This window comes from Streptopelia decaocto, assembly GCF_964273445.1.
Source record: "Streptopelia decaocto genome assembly, contig: HAP1_SCAFFOLD_723, whole genome shotgun sequence".
Classification (NCBI taxonomy): Eukaryota; Metazoa; Chordata; class Aves; order Columbiformes; family Columbidae; genus Streptopelia; species Streptopelia decaocto.
The window spans coordinates 586-21,397 of record NW_028115948.1 but is presented as its reverse complement, the minus strand read 5'-3'; the positions used below and the strand labels follow the sequence as shown (position 1 = coordinate 21,397).

General features: G+C 62.1%; 1 protein-coding gene across 1 annotated transcript in view; it reads left to right on the top strand.

Moving 5' to 3' along the window:
- Window positions 1–20,548, top strand: part of LOC309452518 (chromodomain-helicase-DNA-binding protein 3-like) — a gene marked incomplete at its 5' end in the record, with an annotated part of 55,784 nt that extends 35,236 nt beyond the window's left edge. Inside the window, 16 exon segments of the mRNA XM_082077138.1 lie at window positions 1,960–2,025; window positions 3,018–3,103; window positions 3,950–4,055; window positions 4,058–4,082; window positions 6,789–6,933; window positions 7,721–7,883; window positions 8,393–8,505; window positions 8,853–8,964; window positions 9,057–9,146; window positions 9,716–9,829; window positions 9,912–10,020; window positions 12,060–12,192; window positions 14,904–15,099; window positions 17,353–17,516; window positions 19,168–19,294; window positions 20,299–20,548. Coding sequence (XP_081933264.1) covers window positions 1,960–2,025; window positions 3,018–3,103; window positions 3,950–4,055; window positions 4,058–4,082; window positions 6,789–6,933; window positions 7,721–7,883; window positions 8,393–8,505; window positions 8,853–8,964; window positions 9,057–9,146; window positions 9,716–9,829; window positions 9,912–10,020; window positions 12,060–12,192; window positions 14,904–15,099; window positions 17,353–17,516; window positions 19,168–19,294; window positions 20,299–20,405 — 1,856 coding nt within the window.
- Between the last annotated feature and the right edge of the window lie 264 nt (window positions 20,549–20,812).

The following is a 20,812-nucleotide window of genomic DNA, read 5'->3' as shown; positions in this document are numbered from 1 at the left end:
GAGGACCAAGGTGGGCACTGGGATGAACTGGGAGGGACTGGGATGAACTGGGAGGGACTGGGATGAACTGGGAGGCATTAGGAAGGGACAGGGAGGGCACTGGTGCAGAACCTGGTTAAGGGGAAGAGGTTCCACAAGCAGATCAACCACAATGAGGCCACCCAGGAGGACCAGGGTGAGTACTGGGAGGCACTGGGGTGAACTGGGAGGCACTGGGATGAACTGGGAGGCATTAAGAAGGGACTGGGAGGCACTGGGATGAACTGGGAGGGATTAGGAAGGGACTGGGAGGGCACTGGTGCACAACGTGGTCAAGGGGAAGAGGTTCCACAAGCAGATCAACCACAATGAGGCCGCCCAGGAGGACCAGGGTGGGCACTGGGACGAACTGGGAGGCACTGGGACGAACTGGGAGGCACTGGGATGAACTGGGAGGGATTAGGAAGGGACTGGGAGGCACTGGGAGGCACTGGTGCACAACGTGGTCAAGGGGTAGAGGTTCCACAAGCAGATCAACCACAATGAGGCCACCCAGGAGGACCAGGGTGGGCACTGGGACGAACTGGGAGGCACTGGGACGAACTGGGAGGCACTGGGATGAACTGGGAGGGATTAGGAAGGGACTGGGAGGCACTGGGAGGCACTGGTGCACAACGTGGTCAAGGGGTAGAGGTTCCACAAGCAGATCAACCACAATGAGGCCACCCAGGAGGACCAAGGTGGGCACTGGGACGAACTGGGAGACACTGGGATGAACTGGGAGGGATTAAGAAGAGACTGGGAGGCACTGGGATGAACTGGGAGGGATTGGGAGGCACTGGGAGTCACTGGTGCAGAACGTGGTCAAGAGTTTCCCAGGTGGGTCAACTGCAATGATGATACCCAGGAGGACCAAGGTGGGCACCGGGATGAACTGGGAGGCACTGGGACGAACTGGGAGGCACTGGGATGAACTGGGAGGCACTGGGACGAACTGGGAGGGACTGGGATGAACTGGGAGGCATTAGGAAGGGACAGGGAGGGCACTGGTGCAGAACGTGGTCAAGGGGAAGAGGTTCCACAAGCAGATCAACCACAATGAGGCCACCCAGGAGGACCAAGGTGAGTACTGGGAGGAACTGGGAGGGACTGGGATGAACTGGGAGGCATTAAGAAGGGACTGGGAGGCACTGGGATGAGCTGGGAGGGATTGGGAGGCACTGGGAGGGATTGGGAGGCACTGGGAGTCACTGCTGCAGAACGTGGTCAAGAGTTTCCCAGGTGGGTCAACTGTAATGATGATACCCAGGAGGACCAAGGTGGGCACTGGGATGAACTGGGAGGGACTGGGATGAACTGGGAGGCACTGGGATGAACTGGGAGGCACTGGGATGAACTGGGAGGCATTAGGAAGGGACTAGGGAGGCATTGGTGCAGAACCTGGTTAAGGGGAAGAGGTTCCACAAGCAGATCGACCACAATGAGGCCACCCAGGAGGACCAAGGTGAGTACTGGGAGGAACTGGGAGGCACTGGGATGAACTGGGAGGCATTAAGAAGGGACTGGGAGGCACTGGGATGAACTGGGAGGGATTGGGAGGCACTGGGAGTCACTGGTGCAGAACGTGGTCAAGAGTTTCCCAGGTGGGTCAACTGCAATGATGATACCCAGGAGGACCAAGGTGGGCACTGGGATGAACTGGGAGGCACTGGGATGAACTGGGAGGCACTGGGATGAACTGGGAGGCATTAGGAAGGGACTGGGAGGCACTGGTGCAGAACGTGGTCAAGGGGTAGAGGTTCCACAAGCAGATCAACCACAATGAGGCCACCCAGGAGGACCAAGGTGGGCACTGGGATGAACTGGGAGGGACTGGGAGGCACAGGGGGGACACTGGGAGGGAATGGGAGGCACTGGGGGGGGCACTGGGAGGCACTGGTCCGAACTGGTGTGACCGGGAGCCCGCGCCGCTCTCCCCAGACAACCAATCCGAGTACTCGGTGGGATCCGAGGAGGAGGACGAGGATTTCGACGAGCGGCCCGAGGGTCAGTGCCAGCGGGAAACCCTGTCCCCGTGTCACCCGTGTCCCGGTGTCCCCAAGTTCCCATGTCCCAGTGACCCCAAGTAACCCCCAGGTGCTCCCAGGGTCCTAGAGCCCCCCAGTGACCCCCAGGGTCCTAGAGCCCCTCCCAGTGACCCTGAGTGACCCCCAGGGTCCTAGAGCCCTCCAGTGACCCCAAATAACCCCCACGGTCCTAGAGCCCCCCCCAGTGACCCTGAGTGACCCCCAGGGTCCTAGAGTCCCCCCCAGTGATCCCCAGGGTCCTAGAGTCCCCCCCAGTGACCCTGAGTGACCCCCAGGGTCTTAGAGCCCTCCAGTGACCCCAAATAACCCCCACGGTCCTAGAGCCCCCCAGTGACCCCCAGTGACTCCCAGGGTCCTAGAGCCCCCCAGTGACCCTGAGTGACCCCCAGGGTCCTAGAGTCCCCCCAGTGACCCCAAATAACCCCCACGGTCCTAGAGCCCCCCCCAGTGACCCTGAGTGACCCCCAGGGTCTTAGAGCCCTCCAGTGACCCCAAATAACCCCCATGGTCCTAGAGCCCCCCAGTGACACCCTGAGTGACCCCCAGGGTCCTAGAGTCCCCCCAGTGATCCCCAGGGTCCTAGAGTCCCCCCCAGTGACCCTGAGTGACCCCCAGGGTCCTAGAGTCCCCCCAGTGACCCCAAATAACCCCCACGGTCCTAGAGCCCCCCCCAGTGACCCTGAGTGACCCCCAGGGTCCTAGAGCCCCCCCAGTGACCCTGAGTCACATCCCCATGTCACCATATATGTCCCCCCATGTGTCCCCGAGTCCCCCCACATCGCCGTTGTGTCCCCTCTGTGTCCCCTGGTGTCCCCAAGCCCCCTCCCCGCTCCTGGGTGGGGGGAGTGAGTGCTGGGGAGTTTCAGGGTGGGGGGGGATGGGTGGGGGATGATGGGGGATGGGTGGGTCAGGGGTGGGGATGGGTGCTGACCACCCTGCCCCTCCCCCCAGGCCGCCGTCAGTCCAAGCGGCAGCTGCGCAACGAGAAGGACAAACCCCTCCCCCCACTGCTGGCCCGCGTGGGGGGCAACATCGAGGTGACCCCTAACCCCATGTCCCCCATGTCCCCCATGTCCCCCATGTCCCCCATGTCCCCCTGTCCCCCATGTCCCCCTGTCCCCCTGTCCCCATGTCCCCATGTCCCCATATCCCCATATCACAGTGACCCTGAATAACCCAGAGGTGCCCCAGGGTCCTAGAGCCCCCGCATTGGCCCTGAGTCGTGTCCCCCTGTCCCCATGTCCCCCTATCCCCATATCCCAGTGTCCCCCTGTCCCCATATCCCCATATCCCCATGTCCCAATATCCCCATATCACAGTGACCCTGAATGACCCAGAGGTGCCCCCAGCATTCTAGAGACCCCCCCACATTGGCCCTGAGTCATGTCCCCATGTCCCCCTGTCCCCATGTCCCCCTGTCCCCATGTCCCCCTATCCCCATATCCCAATGTCCCCATGTCCCCCTATCCCCATATCCCCATATCCCAATGTCCCCCTGTGCCCATGTCCCCCTATCGCCATGTCCCCATGTCCCCATATCACAATGACCCTGAATAACCCAGAGGTGCCCCAGGGTCCTAGAGCCCCCCCATTGGCCCTGAGTCGTATCCCCATGTCCCCCTATCCCCATGTCCCCCTATCCCCATGTCCCCCTGTCCCCATGTCCCCATGTCCCCATGTCCCCATATCACAGTGACCCTGAATAACCCAGGGGTTCCCCAGGGTCCTAGAGCCCCCACATTGGCCCTGAGTCATATCCCCATGTCCCCCTGTCCCCGCTCAGGCGTTGGGGTTCAACACCCGGCATTGCAAGGTGTTGTTCAACACTGGGGGTGTCACCCCGTGTCCCAGCGTGTCCCCCTTGTCCCCTGGTGTCCCCGCAGGTGCTGGGGTTCAACACGCGGCAGCGCAAGGCGTTCCTCAATGCCGTGATGCGCTGGGGGATGCCGCCCCAGGACGCCTTCACCTCCCAGTGGCTGGTGCGGGATCTGCGGGGAAGAGCGAGAAGGAGTTCAAGTGGGTGACAGCGGGGACATTGGGGTCACTGGGGGCCTTGGGGACATTGGGGTCACTGGGGGCAATGGGGACATTGGAGGCATCAGGGACGTTGCGGGTATTGGGGTCATTGGGAGCATTGGGGACATTGGGGGTGTTAGGGACATGGGGGTCATTGGGGGCGTTGAGGACATTGGGGTCAGTGGGGACATTTGGGACATTGGGGATGTTGGGGTCATTGGGACACCAGGACAGGTGGGGACACTGGGGACAGGTGGTGACATTAGGGATTGGTGGGGCAAGATGGGGGGGTACCCGTGTGTGTCCCCATTGTCCTGTGTCCCCATATCCCCGTGTCCCCATATCCCAGGACGCACAGCGTCCTAAAATCCCCCCCCAGTGACCCCCAGGGTCCTAGAGCCCTCCCAGTGACCCTGAGTGACCCCCAGGGTCATAGAGCCCTCCCAGTGACCCCCAGTGATCCCCAGGGTCCTAAAGCCCTCCCAGTGACCCCCAGTGATCCCCAGGGTCCTAAAGCCCCACCAGTGACCTTGAGTGACCCCCAGGGTCCTAGAGCTCCCCCAGTGACCCCCAGGGTCCTAAAGCCCCCCCAGTGACCCTGAGTGACCCCCAGGCTCCTAAAGCCCCCCCAGTGACCCCCAGGGTCCTAAAGCCCCCCAGTGACCCTGAGTGATCCCCAGGGTCCTAAAGCCCCCCCAGTGACCCTGAGTGATCCCCAGGGTCCTAAAGCCCTCCCAGTGACCTTGAGTGACCCCCAGGGTCCTAAAGCCCCACCAGTGACCTTGAGTGACCCCCAGGGTCCTAAAGCCCCACCAGTGACCCTGAGTGATCCCCAGGGTCCTAAAGCCCCCCCAGTGACCCCCAGGGTCCTAGAGCCCTCCCAGTGACCCCGAGTGACCCCCAGGGTCATAGAGCCCTCCCAGTGACCCCCAGTGACCCCCAGGGTCCTAAAGCCCCCCCAGTGACCCCCAGGGTCCTAAAGCCCCACCAGTGACCCTGAGTGATCCCCAGGGTCCTAAAACCCCACCAGTGACCTTGAGTGACCCCCAGGGTCCTAAAGCCCCACCAGTGACCTTGAGTGACCCCCAGGGTCCTAAAGCTCCCCCAGTGACCCCCAGGGTCCTAAAGCCCCCCCAGTGACCCTGAGTGATCCCCAGGGTCCTAAAGCCCCCCCAGTGACCCCCAGGGTCCTAAAGCCCCACCAGTGACCCTGAGTGACCCCCAGGGTCCTAAAGCCCCCCCAGTGACCCCCAGGGTCCTAAAGCCCCACCAGTGACCCTGAGTGATCCCCAGGGTCCTAAAGCCCTCCCAGTGACCTTGAGTGACCCCCAGGGTCCTAAAGCCCCACCAGTGACCTTGAGTGACCCCCAGGGTCCTAAAGCTCCCCCAGTGACCCCCAGGGTCCTAAAGCCCCACCAGTGACCCTGAGTGACCCCCAGGGTCCTAAAGCCCTCCCAGTGACCTTGAGTGACCCCCAGGGTCCTAAAGCCCCCCCAGTGACCCTGAGTGACCCCCAGGGTCCTAAAGCCCCACCAGTGACCCCCAGGGTCCTAAAGCCCCCCCAGTGACCCTGAGTGACCCCCAGGGTCCTAAAGCCCCACCAGTGACCCCCAGGGTCCTAAAGCCCTCCCAGTAACCCAAGTCCCCATATCTCCATGACGTCCCCACGGTGTCCCCACGATGTCCCCTGTCCCCACTGTGCCACATGATGAGCCCTTACTCAGCCGAGCGCCGTCCCCGTCGGGTTCCTGGGGAGCGGCCGAGCCCCCGTGTCCCCCTCGCCCCGACGCACAGTGACCCCCGGGTGTCCCCAATGTCCCCTCGGGGGGTCGAGCTCCGGCACAGGGGACGCCAGAGCGATGGCGGCTCCGGCTGGAACCGGCACAACCAGGACACGGCGCGGTGACATGGGGATGGCTGATGGCACTGGGACAGGGGGACATGGGGACATTGGAGACGTCAGGGACACTGAGGACATTGGGGACACTGGGAACAACAAGGGACTCTAGAGACAGGTTCTGTGGGGACAATCGGGACAAGGACCCTGGAGATGGGATCTATTGGAACAAGGGACCTTGGGGACAGGGGACACTGGGGATGGGATCTATGGGGACAAGGGACCTTGGGGACACTGGGGACAAGGGATATTGGGAACAAGGGGCCCTGGGGATGGGATCTGTGGGGACAAGGGACACTGGGGATGGGATGTATGGGGACAGGGGACACTGGGGACAAGGGATATTGGGAACAAGGGGCCCTGGGGATGGGATCTATGGGGACAAGGGACCTTGGAGACAAGGGACACTGGGGATGGGATCTATGAGAACAAGGGACCTTGGGGACAGGGGACACTGGGGACAAGGGATATTGGGAACAAGGGGCCCTGGGGATGGGATCTGTGGGGACAAGGGACACTGGGGATGGGATCTATGGGGACACTGGGGACAAGGGACACTGTGGATGGGATCTATGGGGACAAGGGACCTTGGGGACACTGGGGACAAGGGATATTGGGAACAAGGGACCCTGGGGATGGGATCTGTGGGAACAAGGGACCCTGGGGATGGGATCTGTGGGGACAAGGGATGCTTGGAATGGGATCCAGGTGTGCAAGAAGAACACAGGAGTTCAGTGGGGACCCAGGCGTCCGGGGAGGGACCCAGGCGTCCGGGGGGTGACAGTGACAGCGTCGGTCGGTGTCCCCAGGGCCTACGTGTCCCTGTTCATGCGTCACCTGTGCGAACCGGGGGCCGACGGCTCCGAGACCTTCGCGGACGGGGTCCCGCGCGAGGGGCTGTCGCGCCAGCAGGTCCTGACCCGCATCGGGGTCATGTCCCTCGTCAAGAAAAAGGTACCGCGCCCCCGGACGCCTGGGTCCCTCCCCGGACGCCTGGGTCCCTCCCGGACGCCTGGGTCCCTCCCCGGATGCCTGGGTCCCTCCCCACACACCGGGGTCTCCCCTGGACGCCTGGGTCCCTCCTGGACATCTGGGTCCCTACACAAACACCTGGGTCCCCCTGAACTCCTGGGTCCCTCCTGGATGCTTGGGTCCCCCTCGAACTCCTGGGTCCCCCTCGAACTCCTGGGTCCCCCCCGAACTCCTGGATCCCCCCCGAACGCCTGGGTCCCCCCGAACTCCTGTGTCCTTCCTGCACACCTGGGTCCCTCCCGAACTCCTGGGTCCCTCCCGAACTCCTGGGTCCCCCCGAACTCCTGGGTCCCCCTGAACTCCTGGGTCCCTCCTGGACACCTGGGTCCCCCCAAACACTTGGGTTTCCCTGAACTCCTAAATCCTCCCCCGGACTCCTGGGTCCCTCCCCCGAACTCCTGGGTCCCTCCTGAATTCCTGGGTCCTTCCTGCACACCTGGGTCTCCCCCGAACTCCTGGGTCCCTCCCGAACTCCTGGGTCCCTCCCGAACTCCTGGGTCCCTCTGAACTCCTGGGTCCCCCCGAACTCCTGGGTCCCTCCCGAACTCCTGGGTCCCTCCTGGACACCTGGGTCCCCCCAGACACTTGGGTTTCCCTGAACTCCTAAATCCCCCCCGAACTCCTGGGTCCCCCCCGAACTCCTGGGTCCCCCTGAACTCCTGGGTCCCTCCCGAACTCCTGGGTCCCTCCCGAACGCCTGGGTCCGCAGGTGCAGGAGTTCGAGCACATCAACGGGCGCTGGAGCCTCCCGGAGCTGCCGCCCGAGTCGCGCCCGGAGTCCAAACGCTCGTCCCGCGCGTCGTCCCCGGCACGAACCGGCCCCCCCAGCCCCGAACACAGCGGCCCCCCCAGCCCACGGCCCCCCACACCCGGTACGGGACAGGGGGACATGGGGACAGGGGATATGGGGGACATGGGGACAGGGGGACATGGGGATATGGGGACGGGGGATATGGGGACAGGGATTTGGGGACAGGGGGACATGGGGATATGGAGATTTGGGGACAGGGGGACATGGGGACATGGGGATGGGGGGACATGGGGACAGGGGGATATGGGGACATGGGGATATGGGGACATGGGGATGTGACTTGGGTCACTGGGGGGCTCTAGGACCCTGGGGCCACTGGCATATGGGGACAATGGGGACAGGGGGACATATATGGGGACAGGGGGAGATGGGGATATGGGCGACATGGGGATATGGGCGACATGGGGACAGGGGGAATATGGGGACATGGGGACAGGGGGATATGACTTGGGTCACTGGGGGGCTCTAGGACCCTGGGGGTCACTGGGGGTCACTGGCATATGGGGACAATGGGGATGGGGGGACATATATGGGGACATGGGGCCGTGTTTGATGTGTCCCCTGTCCCAGCCACTCCAGCCCCCAGCGACCGGGGGGACCCTCCGGGGCCGCCCCCCGACAGGGACGACGGTGACAGCAGGGACGACAAGGAGCCCAAAGGGACCGAGAAGATGGAGACTGAGGTGGGTGACGGGGTGAACCCCCAGTGTCCCCAGGTGTCCCCAACAACGTCCCCAACTCCGTCATCTCTGTCCCTGTCCCCAATCATGTTCTTGTCCCCAGTCCCTTCCCCGTTGTCCCCAATATTCCCAGTGTCCCCAATCCTGTCCCCTATGTCCCCACTTTCTCCCCTCCCCCTCATTGTCCCCCGTGTGCGTCGGTGTCACCCTGGGGAGAACCCAGGCGTCCGGGGGAACCCACATGTCCAGTGAGGACCCAGGCGTCCGGGGGGACCCAGGCATCCAAGGCAGGGACCCAGGCGTCCGGGGGGGACCCAGGCGTCCGGGCTGACCCCTCCGTGTCCCCCCAGGCTCCTGTCCCCGAGGCGCCGCCGTCCCCAAGCGCCACCAGCGAGGCCGAGGGGCCGCACAAGGGGGACGACGAGGGACCCGCGAACCCCGAGGCCGAAGGGGACCCGCCAGGTCAGCCGCTCCCCCGCCCCGCGGGGACCCAGGCGTCCGGGGGGGACCCAGGCATCCGGGGGACCCCCAAATATCCTCGTCCCCCCCCACAGAACCTGACAAGGGACCCGACAAAGGTGACGAGAAACCCCCTGAGGACGAACCCAGAGAGCGACCCGGGGGGGACACGGACCCAAAACGAGGTGCTGGGGGGTGGGGCTTGGGCTGGGGGTGGGGCCTGGGGCACCTGGGGGCGGGGCCAGGCCACAGGGGGCGGGGATTAAGCAAAGGGACGCATATGGAGCAGTGGGCTCTTAATTGTGTGGCGTTCACTCTGAAGCCTACTGATGGCTTCCAATGGCTACCAATGGCTGCCAATGGCTCCCAATGACTTCTGGTTTCCTGTGGGGGCGTGGCCGAGGCAGAGTGGGCGGGGCTTAACCAAAGGGATGCGCCTGGAGTGATGGGCTCTTAATTGTGTGGCGTTCACTCTGAAGCCTACTGATGGCTGCCAATGGCTCCCAATGGCTCCCAATGGCTTCTGGTTTCCTGGGGGGGCGTGGCCAAAGCAGAGGGGGCGGGGCTTAACCAAAGGGACGCATATGGAGCAATGGGCTCTTAATTGTGTGGCGTTCACTCTGAAGCCTACTGATGGCTGCCAATGGCTCCCAATGGCTTCCTGCTTCCCGGAGGGGTCCGGGGGTGGTTTGGGGGGTCTGAGGGGGGAGGTACCAACATATCACTGACCCCCCCAAACCGACCCCCCGCGCAGAGGACCCCAAAGCCGAGAAGGAGCCCAAAGCGGAGCCGCGCGCCAACGGGCGGCGGGACGAGCGGCCCGAGAAGCCGCGGTTCATGTTCAACATCGCGGACGGCGGCTTCACGGGTGAGCGGGACCCGGGGGGGCCGGGCCGGGGGACGTTTCGGGGGGGTCCCCACCCCCTCCTGACGTCCCCCAACCCCCCCAGAGCTGCACACGCTGTGGCAGAACGAGGAACGAGCCGCCATCTCCTCGGGGAAGCTCAACGAGATCTGGCACCGGCGCCACGACTATTGGCTGCTGGCCGGGATCGTCCTGTATCCGCCCGAACGCCTGGGTCCCCCCCCGGACGCCTGGGTCCCCCCCCGGACTCCTGGGTCCCCTCCTGAACTCCTGGGTCCCCCCCGAACTCCTGGGTCCCCTCCCGAACTCCTGGGTCCCCTCCCGAACTCCTGGGTCCCCCCCGAACTCCTGGGTCCCCCCCGAACTCCTGGGTCCCTCCTGAACTCCTGGGTCCCCCTCAACCCTTGGTTATGGGAGTGAGTGAGACACTGGGGACACAGTGACGGTGACATTGGTGACATAGGTGACAATGAGGTTCCTTAGTGCTCAGCCATGGATGTTGGAGACATTGGGTCCCCTCCCAGACTCCTGGGTCCCTCCCGAACTCCTGGGTCCCTCCCAGACGCCTGGGTCCCCCTGAACCCTTGGTTATGGGGACGTTGGGGACACTGGGGACCCAGCGGTGGTGACATAGGTGACAGTGTGGTTCCTTAGCTGTCAGTCATGTGTATGGGGAACATTGGAGACATTGGGTCCCTGCCCGGACTCCTGGGTCCCTCCCGAACTCCTGGGTCCCTCCCGGACGCCTGGGTCCCCCTGAACCCTTGGTTATGGGGATGTTGGGAACACAGTGACAGTGACACTGGTGACATAGGTGACAATGAGGTTCCTTAGTGCTCAGCCATGGATGTTGGAGACATTGGGTCCCCTCCCGGACTCCTGGGTCCCTCCCAGACGCCTGGGTCCCCCGAACCCTTGATTTTGGGGACATTGGGGACACTGGGGACCCAGCGGTGACACAGGTGACAATGACATTCCTTAGCTGTCAGTCACGGGTACGGGGAATGTTGGAGACATTGGGTCACCTCCTGAACTCCTGGGTCCCCCCCGAACTCCTGGGTCCCTCCCGGACGCCTGGGTCCCCCTGAACCCTTGGTTATGGGGATGTTGGGGACACAGTGGTGGTGACACAGGTGGCAATGACATTCCTTGGTGCTGACTATGGGGGACGCTGGGGACATAGGGTCTGCTCCCGAACTCCTGGGTCCCCTCCCGAACTCCTGGGTCCCTCCCGGACGCCTGGGTCCCCCTGAACCCTTGGTTATGGGGATGTTGGGAACACAGTGACAGTGACACTGGTGACATAGGTGACAATGAGGTTCCTTAGTGCTCAGCCATGGATGTTGGAGACATTGGGTCCCCTCCCGGACTCCCGGGTCCCTCCCGAACTCCTGGGTCCCTCCCGGACGCCTGGGTCCCCCAAACCCTTGATTTTGGGGACATTGGGGACACTGGGGACCCAGCGGTGACACAGGTGACAATGACATTCCTTAGCTGTCAGTCACGGGTACGGGGAATGTTGGAGACATTGGGTCCCCTCCCGGACTCCTGGGTCCCTCCCGGACGCCTGGGTCCCTCCCGGACGCCTGGGTCCCTCTGAACCCTTGGTTATGGGGATGTTGGGAACACAGTGACAGTGACACGGGTGACATAGGTGACAATGAGATTCCTTAGTGCTCAGCCATGGATGTTGGAGACATTGTGTCCCCTCCCGGACTCCTGGGTCCCTCCCGAACTCCTGGGTCCCTCCCGGACACCTGGGTCCCCCTGAACCCTTGGTTATGGGGACACTGGGGACACAGTGGTGGTGACACCGGTGACAATGTGGTTCCTTAGCTGTCAGTCACTGGTCCGTGTGCTGGCTATGGGGGACACTGGGGACATAGGGTCCACTCCCGAACTCCTGGGTCCCTCCCGAACTCCTGGGTCCCTCCCGGACGCCTGGGTCCCCCTGAACCCTTGTTTACAGGGACATTGGGGACACTTGGGACACAGTGGTGGTGACACAGGTGACAATGAGGTTCCTTAGTGCTCAGTCATGGGTACATGGATGTTGGAGACATTGGGTCCCCTCCCGGACTCCTGGGTCCCTCCCGAACTCCTGGGTCCCTCCCGGACACCTGGGTCCCTCCCGGGCGCCTGGGTCCCCCGAACCCTTGATTTTGGGGACATTGGGGACACTGGGGACCCATCGGCGGTGACACCGGTGACAGAGCGGTTCCTTAGCTGTCAGTCACGGGTACGCGCGCTGGACGGACGTGCAGAACGACGGCGCCTTCGCGCTGCTCAACGAGCCCTTCAAGGGCGAGGCCGCCAAGGGGAACTTCCTGGAGATGAAGAACAAGTTCCTGGCGCGGAGGTTCAAGGTGAGCGCACCAGGGCTCGCACGAGGGTTGCACGAGGGTTTACACGAGCGTTTGCATGAGGGGTTGCACAAGGGGTTGCACAAGCATTTGCATGAGGGGTTGCACAGGTTTGCACGAGCATTTGTGCGGGGGTTTGCACGAGGGGTTGCACGAGGGCTTGCACAAGGGTTTGCACAAGGGGTTGCACGAGGGTTTGCACGAGGGTTGCACAAGGGTTTGCACAAGGGTTTTCATGGGGATTTGCACAAGCATTTGCATGAGGGGTTGCACAGGGGTTTGCAGGAGCATTTGCACGAGGGCTTGCACGAGGGTTTGCACGAGGGCTTGCACAAGGGGTTGCACGAGGGTTTGCACAAGCATTTGCATGAGGGGTTGCACAGGGGTTTGCACGAGCATTTGCACGGGGGTTTGCACAAGGGGTTGCACGAGGGTTGCACGAGGGTTTGCACAAGGGTTTTCATGGGGATTTGCACAAGCATTTGCACGAGGGTTTGCATGGGAGTTTGCACAAGGGGTTGCACGAGGGTTTGCACGGGGGTTTGCACAAGGGGTTACAGGAGCATTTGCATGAGGGGTTGCACAAGCATTTGCACGAGGGGTTTGCACAAGGGTTTGCACGAGGGTTTGCATGGGGGTTTGCACAAGGGGTTGCACGAGCATTTGCACGAGGGGTTTGCATGAGGCTTCACAGCGGTTGCACGAGCATTTGCACGAGGGGCTGCACAGGGGGACACAAGGGGTTGCACGAGGATTTGCACAAGGGTTTGCATGGGGGTTCACATGAGGGTTTGCACAGGGGGACACGGGTTGCACGAGGATTTGCACAAGGGTTTGCATGGGGGTTCAGTTGAGGGTTTGCACAAGGGTTTGCACAAGGGTTTGCACAAGGCTTTGCACAAGGGTTTGCACGAGGTTCTGCACAGGGTTTTGCACGAGTGTTCACACAGTGATTGCACAAGCATTTGCACAAGGGTTTGCATGAGGATTCACGTGAGTGTTTGCACAGGGGGACACAAGGTTTTGCACAAGGATTTGTATGAGGGTTTGCACGGGGGCTCGCACGAGGGGTTGCACGAGGAGTTGCACGAGGGTTTGCACAAGGGCACAATGGTTGCACAAGGGTTGTGTGGGGGCCCCAATGAGGGTTGCACGAGGGTTGTGAGCTCACAATTGGGCACCCGGACGCCTGGGTCCCCTCCTGACCTTACAGTGTGAGATCACATTGTGATGTCACAGTGGGGTGCCCGGACGCCTGGGTCCCTTCCAGACCTTACAGTGTGAGATCACATTGTGATGTCACAATTGGGCACCTGGACGCCTGGGTCCCCTCCAGCCCTTGTTGTGGTGTGAGATTGCATTGTGAGGTCACAATTGGGCACCCGGACGCCTGGGTCCCCTCCTGACCTTACAGTGTGAGATCACATTGTGATGTCACAATTGCGCACCCGGACGCCTGGGTCCCCTCCAGCCCTTATTGTGGTGTGAGATCACATTGTGATGTCACAATTGGGCACCCGGACGCCTGGGTCCCCTCCAGCCCTTATTGTGGTGTGAGATCACATTGTGATGTCACAATTGGGCACCCGGACGCCTGGGTCCCCTCCAGACCTTACAGTGTGAGATCACATTGTGATGTCACAATTGGGCACCCGGACGCCTGGGTCCCCTCCAGCCCTTTTTGTGGTGTGAGATTGCATTGTGAGGTCACAATTGGGCACCCGGACGCCTGGGTCCCCTCCTGACCTTACAGTGTGAGATCACATTGTGATGTCACAATTGGGCACCCGGATGCCTGGGTCCCCTCCTGACCTTACAGTGTGAGATCACATTGTGATGTCACAATTGGGCACCCGGACGCCTGGGTCCCCTCCAGCCCTTGTTGTGGTGTGAGATTGCATTGTGATGTCACAATTGGGCACCCGGACGCCTGGGTCCCCTCCAGCCCTTATTGTGGTGTGAGATCACATTGTGATGTCACAATTGGGCACCCGGACGCCTGGGTCCCCTCCAGCCCTTGTTGTGGTGTGAGATTGCATTGTGAGGTCACAATTGGGCACCCGGACGCCTGGGTCCCCTCCTGACCTTACAGTGTGAGATCACATTGTGATGTCACAATTGGGCACCCGGATGCCTGGGTCCCCTCCAGCCCTTATTGTGGTGTGAGATTGCATTGTGAGGTCACAATTGGGCACCCGGACGCCTGGGTCCCCTCCAGACCTTACAGTGTGAGATTGCATTGTGAGGTCACAATTGGGCACCCGGACGCCTGGGTCCCCTCCTGACCTTACAGTGTGAGATCACATTGTGATGTCACAATTGGGCACCCGGACGCCTGGGTCCCCTCCAGCCCTTGTTGTGGTGTGAGATTGCATTGTGAGGTCACAATTGGGCACCCGGACGCCTGGGTCCCCTCCAGCCCTTATTGTGGTGTGAGATTGCATTGTGATGTCACAATTGCGCACCCGGATGCCTGGGTCCCCTCCAGCCCTTATTGTGGTGTGAGATTGCATTGTGAGGTCTTGGTTGGGTGCCTGGATGCCTGGGTCATGGTGCGAGCTCACATTGTGACCTCCCACTTGCCCACCCGGACGCCTGGGTCCCTTTTCTTCAACTTCCCCCCCGCAACGACCTCCACGAGCCGCCCTCCCCCCGCGTCCCCCGCATCCCCCTTTGTCCCCACGTCCCCCACACTGTCCCCGTTGTCCCCGCAGCTCCTGGAGCAGGCGCTGGTGATCGAGGAGCAGCTCCGCCGCGCCGCCTACCTGAACATGACGCAGGACCCCGGCCACCCCGCCATGGCGCTCAACTCGCGCTTCGCCGAGGTCGAGTGCCTGGCCGAGAGCCACCAGCACTTGTCCAAGGAGTCGCTGGCGGGCAACAAACCCGCGAACGCCGTCCTGCACAAGGGTAAGAGGCGGGGGCGCCGGCCCCGGCGCGGCCGCCCCCTCCTGTAGCGCCCTCGGCTGCCTCTGTACCCCCCTTTATGCAATTAAAGTGGGGTTCGCCCTCCCAACCGCCTCCCCGTGTATCCTTTTGCGTGGCTTTTTTTTTTTTTTTTGGTTTGGGGGCTTTTCTTTTTGGCTTTTGGGGGGGTCTTCAAGGGCGCTGGGGGTGGTGGGGAAGCGGCGGAGGTCCCTGAGGGGGTTTTGGGGGTGTGAGTAACCTCGGAGTAACCTCGGAGTAAGCTCTGAGTAAGCTCTGAGTAGGCCCGGGACAGCTCCCCATTGAGTGACCAACACCCCCGTTCCCTGTAGCTTCTGAATGAGCTCAGAGTAACCTCTGAGTAGCCTCAGAGTAACCTCTGAGTAGGCCCTGGACAGCTCCCCATTTTCCCCATTGAGTAGCCAACACCGTCGCTCCCTGTAGCTGCTGAATAAGCTCTGAGTAACCTGTAAGTAGCCTCAGAGTAAGCTCTGAGGAGGCACAGGACAGCTCCCCATTGAGTAGCCCCCACTCCTGCTTCCTGTAGCTGCCGAATAAGCTCTAAGTAACCTCTGAGTAGCTACTGAGTAAGCTCAGAGTAACCTGTGTTTATGCACAGACAGCTCCCCATTGACTATCCCTGCTCCCTGTACCCTGAGTAGCTTCTGAGGAAGCTCTGAGTAACCTGTGAGTAGCCTCTGAATAAGCGCTGAGTAGGTGCAGGACGGGTCCCCATTGGTTTCCCAACCCCCCCTTGCCCCCTGAGTAAGCTCAGAGTAACCTCGGAGTAAGCTCAGAGTAAGCCCAGAGGGAGACGGGCGCAGCTCAGGGCTCCAGGGGGCGCCGGGGGCCTCTGTCGCTTTGCGCTTGCGCTGTGTCCGCTGAGTATCTGTCGCGTAAACCCCGAGTAAGTCGCTGCTGCATCGCGGGCGCTTCCCGACCCCAACCCCGAGTAGGGAGGAAGGAGGACGGTGGGAGCAGCCCCGGTGCATGCTGGGAGTGGGAGGACGAATGGAGTATCCCCGGAGTAGGACCCGCGGTTTTCCCAGCGTCCTCCTGTGTGTCCCCCCCGAGTAGCTCTGGTGGGTTTGATGAGTAAACCCCGAGTAGCTCCGGTGCATCGAACGGCGTCGCCAGTTGTAGCACCAGAGTGACCCCCGAGTGTCCCCAGATTGTAAAGAGTAAACCCAGAGTATCTAAGGAGTATCCCCAGAGTAAACCTGAAGTATCTCTGCTGTGTCTAGAGAGTAAACCCCGAGTAAATGGGCTTGGCCAAGTAGCCCTGGGGGCGTCAGGAGGATCCCGGAGTGGGTCAAACACCCCCCAGTGTGTAGGTGGAGCCCCTGAGTAACCCTTGAGTAGCTCCTCAGGCTTCCCCTTCCCCTCCCTCTCCCTTCCCTGCTCCCCGTAGCCTGAGTAGCCACTGAGTAACCTGTGAGTATGTGTGAGAGGACTCCCCATTGCTTCCCCACCCCCTCCCCGTTCCCCATAGCCCGCGGAGCTTCTGAGCAAGCTCTGCATAACCTATGAGCAGCCTATGAGTAACCCATGAGCAACCCCGGGGATGGTTCCCCATTGAGTATCCCACCCTCTCGCTACTCCCCATAGCCCAAATAGGCTCTGAGTAAGCTCTGAGTAACATCTGAACCCCTCCCTGCTCTGTATAGCCTGCGTAAACTCCAATTAAGCTCCAATTAAGCTCTGAGTAATGTATGAGTAACCTATGAGTAGGCTCAGGATGGCTCCCCATTAGTTTCCCAACCACTCCCTGCTCCGTATAGCCTGCGTAAGCTCCAATTAAGCTCCGAGTAATGTATGAGTAACCTATGAGTAGGCTCAGGATGGCTCCCCATTAGTTTCCCAACCCCTCCCTGCTCCGTATAGCCTGCGTAAGCTCCAATTAAGCTCCGAGTAATGTATGAGTAACCTATGAGTAGGCTCGGGACAGCTCCCTGTTGATTTCCCAACCCTTCCCTGCTCCATAGAACTCCAGTAAGCTCCAATTTAGCTCCGAGTAACCTCTGAGTAATGTATGAGTAACCTATGAGTAGGCTCGGGACAGCTCCCTGTTGATTTCCCAACCCTTCCCTGCTCCATAGAGCCCAAATAAGCCCCAATTAAGCTCCGAGTAACCTATGAGTAACCTATGAGTAACCTATGAGTAGGCTCAGGAGGGTCCCCCGGCACTGACGGGCCCCCCCCGGCCCCTTTTTGTGTCTCCCCGCCCCCTTTCTCCAGTGCTGAACCAGCTGGAGGAGCTGCTGAGCGACATGAAGGCGGACGTGACGCGCCTGCCGGCCACGCTGTCGCGCATCCCGCCCATCGCCGCCCGCCTGCAGATGTCGGAGCGCAGCATCCTCAGCCGCCTGGCCAGCAAGGGCACCGAGAGCCACCCCCCGCCCGTGAGTCACACGCGGGGACCTGGGGACATCCCGGCGCTGGGGGACATTGGGGACATTGATGGGACTTGGGGGGTTCGTGGCTTTGAGGACATCATTAGGACTTGGGGACATCGCTGGGATCTGGAGACATCCTGGCGCTGGGGGACATTGGGGACATCCGGGCCCTGGGGACATTGATGGGACTTGGGGACAGCCAGGGTACCTGGGGACATCCTGGCCCTGGGGGACATTGTGGCCCTGGGGACATTGATGAGACTTGGGGGATTCGTGGCCTTGGGGACATCACTGGGACCTGGGGACATCACTGGGACCTGTGGACATCACTGGGACCTGGGGACATCCCGGCCCTGGGGGACATGGGGGACATTGTTGCCCTGGGGTCATTGATGGGACTTGGGGACATCACTGGGACCTGGGGACATCACAGCCCTGGGGGACATTGGGGACATTGTGGGCCTGGGGACATTGATGGGACTTGGGGGATTCGTGGCTTTGGGGACATCACAAGGACTTGGGGACATCATTGGGACTTGGGAACATCATTGAGACTTGGGGACGTCATTGGGACTTGGGGACATCATTGGGACTTGGGAACATTAATGGGACTTGGGGACATCACAGGGACTTGGGGACATCACTGGGACCTGGAGACGTCCCGGCCCTGGGGGACATTGGGGACATTGTGGCCCTGGGGACATTGATGGGACTTGGGGGATTCGTGGCTCTGGGGACACCATTGAGACTTGGGGACGTCACTGGGACCTGGGGACATTAATGGGACTTGGGGACATCACTGGGACTTGGGAACATCCCAGCCCTGGCCGAATTGTGGCCCTGGGGACCTTGATGGGACTTGGGGACATCACAGGGACTTGGGGACATCATTGGGACTTGGGGACATCCCGGCCCTGGGGGACATTGGGGACATTGTAGCCCTGGGGACATTGGTGGGACTTGGGGGATTCATGGCTTTGGGGACATCACAAGGACTTGGGGACATCATTGAGACTTGGGGACGTCATTGGGACTTGGGGACATCGCTGGGACCTGGGGACATCCCAGCCCTGGGGGACATTGGGGACATTGTGGCCCTGGGGACATTGATGGGACTTGGGGGATTCGTGGCTTTGGGGACATCACAGGGACTTGGGGACATCATTGAGACTTGGGGATATCACTGGGACTTGGGCACATCACTGGGACTTGGGGACATTGATGGGACTTGGGGACATCATTGAGACTTGGGGACATCATTGAGACTTGGGGATGTCATTGAGACTTGGGGACGTCATTGGGACTTGGGGACATCGCTGGGACCTGGGGACATCCCAGCCCTGGGGGACATTGGGGACATTGTGGCCCTGGGGACATTGATGGGACTTGGGGGATTCGTGGCCCTGGGGACATCACAGGGACTTGGGGACATCATTGAGACTTGGGGACATTAATGGGACTTGGGGACATCACAGGGACTTGGGGACGTCATTGAGACTTGGGGACACCATTGAGACTTGGGGACATCAATGGGACTTGGGGACATTGATGGTACTTGGGGACATCCCAGCCCTGGGGGACACTGGGGACAACGTGGCCCTGGGGGAGGTGACAGTGGGGACAGGAGGTGACCCCCATGTCCCCCCCCCAACCCCAGACGTTCCCGCCGGGTCCTTACGCCACCCCCCAAAGTTACGGGGGCACCTTTGGGACCCCCCCGGCCGGACCCCTCCCCCCCGGGGGCGCCAACTACAGCCAAATGCCACCAGGGTCCTTCATCACCGGTGAGCGCCCGGACGCCTGGGTCCACGGGTGGGGCACGCCTGGGTCCCTTTGGGGTTCCCGGATGCCTGGGTCCATGGGTGGGGGACGCCTGGGTCCCTTTGGGGTTCCCGGACGCCTGGGTCCGTGGGTGGGGGACGCCTGGGTCCCTTTGGGGTTCCCGGATGCCTGGGTCCGTGGGTGGGGGGCACGCCGGGGTTCCCGGACGCCTGGGTCCGTGGGTGGGGGACGCCTGGGTCCCTTTGGGGTTCCCGGACGCCTGGGTCCATGGGTGGGGCACGCCTGGGTCCCTTTGGGGTTCCCGGACACCTGGGTCCACGGGTGGGGGGCACGCCTGGGTCCCTTTGGGGTTCCCGGACGCCTGGGTCCACGGGTGGGGCACGCCTGGGTCCCTTTGGGGTTCCCGGACGCCTGGGTCCATGGGTGGGGGGCACGCCTGGGTCCCTTTGGGGTTCCCGGACGCCTGGGTCCGTGGGTGGGGGGCATGCCTGGGTCCCTTTTGGGGGGTCCCAGACACTTGGGTCTACGGATGGGAGTCCCGGACGCCTGGGTCCATTTTTGGACTTCCCGGACGCCTGGGTCCCTGAGTGTGGGTGTCAATTGGGGGGGGGGGGGGGGTCAGGGGTTCAGTACCTGACCCCCCCACCCGGACGCCTGGGTCCCTCTTTGGGGGTTGGGGCCACCTGGGTTCTTAGATGGGGGATGCCTGGGTCCCTTTTTTGGGATCCCGGACGCCTGGGTCCCTGGGTTGGGGGGGGACTCCTGGGACCCTTTTGGGGGGGTCCCCGGACGCCTGGGTCCCTGAGTGTGGGTGTCAGTGTTGGGGGGGGGGGGTGGTTCAGGGGTTCTGTACCTGACCCCCCCCCCCCCACCCCGGATGCCTGGGTCCCTTTTTGGGGTTCCCGGACGCCTGGGTCCCCGGGTGTCAATGGGGGGGGTTCAGGGGTTCAGTACCTGACCCCCCCCTTTCTCCCGGACGCCTGGGTCCCTTCCCCCCCCCCCGCAGCCGCCGCCAACGGGCCCCCCCCGGTGCTGGTGAAACGGGAGCGCGAGGCCGAAGGCCCCGAGAAGAAAGAACCGCGGGGGGGGGAGGTGATTTGTATCGACGACTAAAACGGGGGGGGGGGGGGGGTGTCCCCAAAACCCCCCCATCCCCCCCCCCCACCCCCCCTCCATTTTTGGGGGGGGGTGGTGGGGCCCCCACTGCCAGAAATGCCTCGTTTCACCCCAAAAATGGGTGCTGGGGGGGGTGGGGGGGGGGTGGGGGGCAGCACCCATGGGTGGGGGTGGCGCTTTTTTTTTGGGTGGGGGGGGGTGACGAGGACCACTGCAATTATAAATATGAATATATATATATATATCCCCGGGGGGGGGTGGGGGGGGAGGGGACAATGGTGTCCCCAAGGTGGCCCCGGTGTCCCCTCCCCCCCCCGCAAAGTGTCCCCAAACCCCCCCCCAGTGTCCCCTCCCCCCCCCCAATGGGGCACGTGTTTAATCGCAGCTCAATAAAACGGTTCCTG